This window comes from Hemicordylus capensis, chromosome 2 (genome assembly GCF_027244095.1).
Source record: "Hemicordylus capensis ecotype Gifberg chromosome 2, rHemCap1.1.pri, whole genome shotgun sequence".
NCBI classification, from domain to species: Eukaryota; Metazoa; Chordata; class Lepidosauria; order Squamata; family Cordylidae; genus Hemicordylus; species Hemicordylus capensis.
In genome coordinates this window covers 318047879-318054062 of record NC_069658.1, presented here as the reverse complement: position 1 = coordinate 318054062, position 6184 = coordinate 318047879, and the positions used below count along the sequence as shown (strand labels likewise).

The 6184-nt window shown below is 42.9% G+C and overlaps 1 protein-coding gene across 1 annotated transcript in view; it reads left to right on the top strand.

Moving 5' to 3' along the window:
- The first annotated feature begins 802 nt into the window (after positions 1-802).
- The window catches only part of SHISA5 (shisa family member 5), a 50996-nt gene continuing 45614 nt past the window's right edge, over positions 803-6184 (top strand). The window contains exon 1 of the mRNA XM_053297804.1: positions 803-1093. Coding sequence (XP_053153779.1) covers positions 1024-1093 — 70 coding nt within the window. The 5' untranslated portion in view covers positions 803-1023. The remainder of the gene's footprint in view (positions 1094-6184) is intronic.

The following is a 6184-nucleotide window of genomic DNA, read 5'->3' as shown; positions in this document are numbered from 1 at the left end:
AATAAAAGTGGATTCCCCCCAACAATGGGATGTGTTAGACACTTGAACAACATTTTAAGACTAAAATATTTCCAGTATGATGCTTTTATCAACCCTTTCATAGTTGGGAGAGACCCAGCGTGGCCTGCAACGGACAGTTTTATAAATGTATTTGCTAAAAGCAGTGGGATGTGTTAAATAAACATGCAAATAATAACTTGGGAAGTAAATGCATGCTTCCCAAATTATTATTACCACATTTCCTGCCAAACACAGAATGGAACAGGCTACAAAAACCCTTCAAACTAATTGGATGAAAAAACAGCAGGAATTTTTGGAGACATTTGAAAACAATGTTTTAGAACTGAAATGTGTCCAATATGATATTTCTATCAACCTTGGTTCCTTTCCAGCTTTTGCACAGTTCTTGACAGAAGTGCAACAGAGATAAAAGAATAAGCACCTGAAGAATTCTCACAATTTTCTAGCTACAGTCAGTCTAAAACCTTGGATTAGGAGACAGGATTTCCCAGTCTGAGGGCATTCCTTCAAGGTATTTCAATCCTGGGTTCTCCAGCAGTAATTAGCTTCTTAAAAAAAAAATTAAAGAAACGGAAAATTAAAGAAAGATGATGGAGCTCAACTATGTTAAGTTAGCCATCTACCGACTTCTAATCCCAAATGTTTAGGATTCTTCTCGGTGGTGCTGATGGAAACACACTAGTCTCCAACCCACGTGCTCAAAGATACGGTATTAGTCCGTCACATGCTCCAGGGATGAACCTCGGCAACTACTGAGGGGACTGGCTCTTCTCGGGAGGAGCCTTGCCGTACAAAGCCAGCCTTAGAGCCAAAACAGAAACTGCACACCAACAAGCTCTAGGGTCCTCCCTTTCCTCCCCGGCGTCTAAAGGGGCGGGTGGAAGAAGAGGCGAGGGCGGGGCTCAGCCTTTCCTGGTATCGGAAGCCGCCCACGTTGAGGACACAGAGGAGTCTTGCGGGGTCTCCTAGGTGTAGTCGCGGCGGTGGCTCTTCTGCGGGAAGATGATGGCGTTCGTCCCAAGCGGCCCCGTGGCCCTCTGCGCCTTTCTGTTGCTGCTGCTGCAGTCCGGCGGTGAGTGAAGAGTTCAGGGAAGCCCGGCTCCGCGAATTGGAGGCGGGAGGGAGGAGATATGGAGTGGGAAGCGCCGCCGGCTGGTTGCCCCAGGAAAGATGCCTGCTAGGAGCGGAAGGGACAGGGAGATGGCTGCTGCTGGGATACGTAATGAGCAATTTCCGCGGAGGGAAAAGTGCGGCTCGTGATCGACTCGGAGATAGGAGGCACATGTGTGGTTGATAAGGAATGATTGCAGCCCAACAACTTCGCGGCGCCTGGCAATTGGCCAAGGTGGTGGTAACGGTTGCTCCCAGTCCGAGACACAGTTAATGGGGGAGGACAGAAGGTGCTTCTAAGAATGGCACCGTCTCTCTGAGTTGGGAGCCTTCTGCTGGGACAAGGAAGGGAATATGGTTGCACATTCTCGTTTGCAGAGAGCTCGTCCTAAGAAGCCAGGGGGGGCGCCAAAGGAGATGTAAGTGTCTCTGCTTCCAGCAACAACTGCTCGTGCTGCTCTCCTGCCTTGCCCGAGAGCGGCGCGGCCTGCAGGCTGGCGAGTCGTCAGGTAGAGCTGCGCGGTTCTCTGTCATTTTCTGTCTTTGAGACGACTATTTCTGCGCTTGAAAAATCTATTCCCACTTCTTCCTTCCTTTGCCTTTGGTGAGCTGTTCTCAACTGTCATTGCTGTTGGCTATCAAAAATTAACTTTTGATTTGCAAAGGCAGCCAGATGTTCTAAGAGTAGTGGAAATGGTTTTGATACAAATTTTATGTCTTGGAACAAATGCCTCCAAGTGCAACACAAAAAGTAAACACCACTTCCACCCAACCTGCCACACAATCTTATACAGGTTTACTCAGAACTTAGTCCCAAGACCCACTGTGTTAAATGGAGCATGTTCCTTTATAGGTGTGTTTAGAACTGCAGGTGTAGAATATCTATCTGCTTCTTTCATCTTTAACGTGAAAAGAACCAGTTTTGAATCCCTGTTGTTCTTCCCTTTGCTCACCCTGTCTTCTGGTAGTGGAGAAGCAGTTCTCATACTGGAAAGATGCAGGATGTTTAACTGACCAGGTACCTAGTAACTTGATGATACCTAATTCTAAAAATCTTTTTCAGCCCTATGTGAGGTAGGAGCTGAAGAATTGGACCCCCCCCCCAGTCTTGCATCTATATGCAGGCTGAATGCATGTAACGATGGTGGTATGTATCTAATAAATGATCAGAATAAGTACTTTAAAAGATTTTCTATAGTAAGAAAAAGGCAGATAAGACTTAGATGTCATTTGTAAGGACTTATCTCTTTCATCTGGCTGAGGTCCTCTAACTTTGGTTATCTGTCCCAAGCTTTTAGAACTGAATGTGTTATAAACAAATTAGATGGCCTTAAATCCCATCGTAAACTAATAGGGTTTCTGACTGACTAACTCAGGCCTGCTCAGCTTTGTCCTCCCAGCTGTTCTTGGGCTACAGCTCTCATAATCACCAGCCACAGTGGCCAATAGCCAGGGACTATGGGAGTTGTAGGCCAACATCTGCAGGAGGGCCGAAGTTGAGCAGCCCTGAATTAGATAATCAGAAACTGTATTAGTTTAAGACCGGATTTAAGGCCATCTCATTTTTGCCCAAGCTGCACAAAGCCGGGAAACTAACAGACATACCACATGATGAGTGAGGATGCTGTGTAATGTCATAAATTGTTCTTTCTTACAACTTGCCCTCTAGGCACCTGCGACTTTCCTTGGTCTTTGAGGTCCAATTTAAGATGCGGAGGATGACGTTCCTGGCACCAGGAGAGATGCCCCACATTGCCCATGTAGATACATTGAAGGCAGTTTGTGACATTGGGTAACATCGTTACAGATCACATAGCATCGCTATTAAGGCATCAGCATTTGCTTCCATTTTCCTGGTTTTGTGGAGCTTGAGCCAAAATGAGAGCCTTAACTCTGATCTTAACTGGCAAGTTTTTTAACTGTCTCATTTCCATTATTTGGAAAAAGGAAATTTATCATTTCAGTTCATTGCAATTCAGTACCCTCCCCAATGTCACATTTAATATTGATTCTAATGAACACTATATCATGCAGCATATGCGTAGTGGTTAGAGTGTTGGACTAGGACCGGGAAGACCTGAGTTCAAATCCCCTTTCAACCATGAAACTCACTGGGTGACTCTGGGCCAGTCATATAGCTCTCACTCAGCCTAACCTACCTCACAGGGTTGTTGTGAGGATAAAAATAACCATGTACCTCTGAGCTCCTCTGAGGAAGAGCGTGATATAAGTGTAAAAATAAAAATAAAAATGCAATGAATTGCATTATATTTGTATAATTCTGAAACAGATATAGGATATTCTGCATTATAGTAGTCTTACAATCCTCATTGTGTTGTATATACTACAGGATGCAATGTTCCCTCTAACAGAGATTCCCAGATTTATTGACTACAACTCCTATAATCCCCAAGCAAAGGCCATTACAGCTGAGGATTCTGGGAGTTGTAGTCAACAATATCTGGGAATCCCTGTTAGATGTTCAATATCTTGGAGGACACACATGGAACATTTGGGAAGTGTAGTCCTTCCCAGCACTTTGCCATAGAGCTCTGTGGAGAAGGTGCTAGGAAGGACTACACTTCCCAGTGTCCTGTGTGCATCTTTCAAAATGGCACTGGGGCTCTGTTATTCTTACAGCTTTGCCCCCCTTCCCATGAAGGTGGGAAATGGTCCCCACATTAGATATATTTTTGCCAAAGTGGCCCTCATTTGAAAAATAGTGAAGATCAGGACCCACTTTCTTTATTCGTGAGGTGAAAATAGGATATTTTAATCTATCCGCTGTTCTTGAGTGGCTGGAAATAACTTCTGATGTCATTTCCTGCTGCCATTTTGTATTGCTGAACCATTTTGTGGTTTTTCTGCCAAAAAAAACCCCCAAAACCCTCAAAAGAACAAAAACTGGAGGATTTGGAAATTTTGGGGAACCTAGATGGAGAGCAAGGTACTGTGCTTGTTTCTGCTCCCCCCGCTTTTTCTTGAGATTTTCAGCATACTTCAGTGTGCTTAGGAACCTAACCCCCCAATCCTTCAAGGGTTAAGTTCTCTTTATTCATGCTTTTCTCCTGGTGAATAAAGAAGGCCTCCTGTGCTGGCAAATATGTCATTGGCTTCATTGTCAAACCAGCCATGCTCTGAATAACTTTGCCAAGACTTGCTAGCCATAGGCCTTAATGGGTCAGGAAGAACTATAATAACTTTTGAACCATTGCTCAAAACTTTACCAGACCACTAAAAGGCACTCTTTTTAGACAAGCTTGAACAAAGTATAAAAAAACTATATAGTACACAAAAAGGGACTTTTATGTCAATTTTAAGCACTTAACACTGGATTTGTAGCAATTTTTACTGGATATTTTAGCAAGGCATATTGTAGACTTTGTAGTAAATCATGCACACCAGGTTTCAAGTTATTGGCTCAATGAATGTCATATTTGTTAGCAATACAGTTTTGAGGCTTATGACAGGGCTGAGAGAGATTCCTGCCTGCAACCTTGGAGAAGCCGCTGCCAGTCTGTGAAGATAATACTGAGCTAGATAGACCAATGGTCTGACTATGTATATGGCAGTTTCCTGTGTTCCTATGTTATGACAGAAGACTTCTCTCTCTCTCTCTCTCTCTCTCTCTCTCTGCCTATTGGCCTTAACGGGTATTCCTATGCCCCTTTTAATGTTGGAAATCGGGGAAATGGTGTACTTCCTGGAATCTAGTACTCAGATCAAATTGTTTTATGTTGGCTCTTATAAAAGTGGCCTTTAGTACTTATGTAGTTGCTCCCAAAGAGGCCAGTTGAAAAAGCAATGGCCTCTTTATTTTCCTCTAAAAGTCAAAGCAATGTGAATTTGTGGGTGATATTTTTAAAACTTTTGATATTGTATCTCACCAAATAATTACTACTAATAGTAGTAAAGATCTGTGTAGTGTCAACAGAAGCAGGAATGCAGATCCCCACCAGGCATCTGAGGAGTTCTCCCCTCATTTTATTGATCTCCTACATAACCTATTTTCAATTTTTTTTTGAAATATTGAAAAAATTTCAGTATTTCCCCCCAAACATTTTTCTCCCACAAAAGTCTTTCCTTTCTCCTAAAGAAACAAACCTAAAACTGAAGTGAGGAGTTGCTACAATAGCTTTCCCTCTTTCTCACATCTTCTCCTAGGAGAAACTATGTCCAACCAGGTATAGTCTTTGGGGTTCCCTAGCCCCCTCCTAATCCTCTCTGCTCCTGCAGAGTATGATCCAGGCTAGGCTCACCCACCACCACCACATGTCTACTCACTAGTAGGTAGCTTGACCAGCAGACAAGCACAGGAGAGAGCAAATGCTCCCAGGGCATCCAAAAACATCACCTCAGAGTTAGGTTTTTTAAATATAATAAGAAGTTGATTAATATACACACATGGACAAATTTGTTGGTGCCCTTACAGCTCATTGAAAAAGTGTTTTATGCCTTCTGAAAAGTGATTAAATGAAAAGCAATTGTCCCATGTATACAGTACCTGCATGCCTTTGATATGTCATCGAGTAGAGCAAAGCAAGTGTGAAAAGAGATAAAGTATTGCTTATTCTACAAAGATATTCTAAAGTGGCCTGGACACATTTGTTGGTACCCCTAGAAAAGATCATAAATAATTGGATTAGAGTGATGTTTCAAATTAGCTGTTTTCTTTCAATAGCATCACACATGTCTCCAATCATGCAATCAGTTATTCAGCCTATTTAAATGGAGAAAAGTAGTCACTCTGCTGTTTGGTATCATCATGTGTCCCACAATGAACATGGACCAGAGAAAGCAAAGGAGAGAGTTGTCTGAGGAGATCAGAAAGAAAATTATAGACAAACATGTTAAAGGCAAACACTATAAGACCATCTCCAAGCAGTTTGATGTTCCTGTGACAACAGCTGCAAATAATATTAAGAAGTTCAAGGTTGACTGTAGCCAACCTCCCTGGATGCGGCTGCAAGAGGAAAATCTACCCCAGAATGGGCAGAAGGATAGTGAGAATGGTAGACAAAAAGCCAAGGACAACTTGAAAAGAGATACAAGC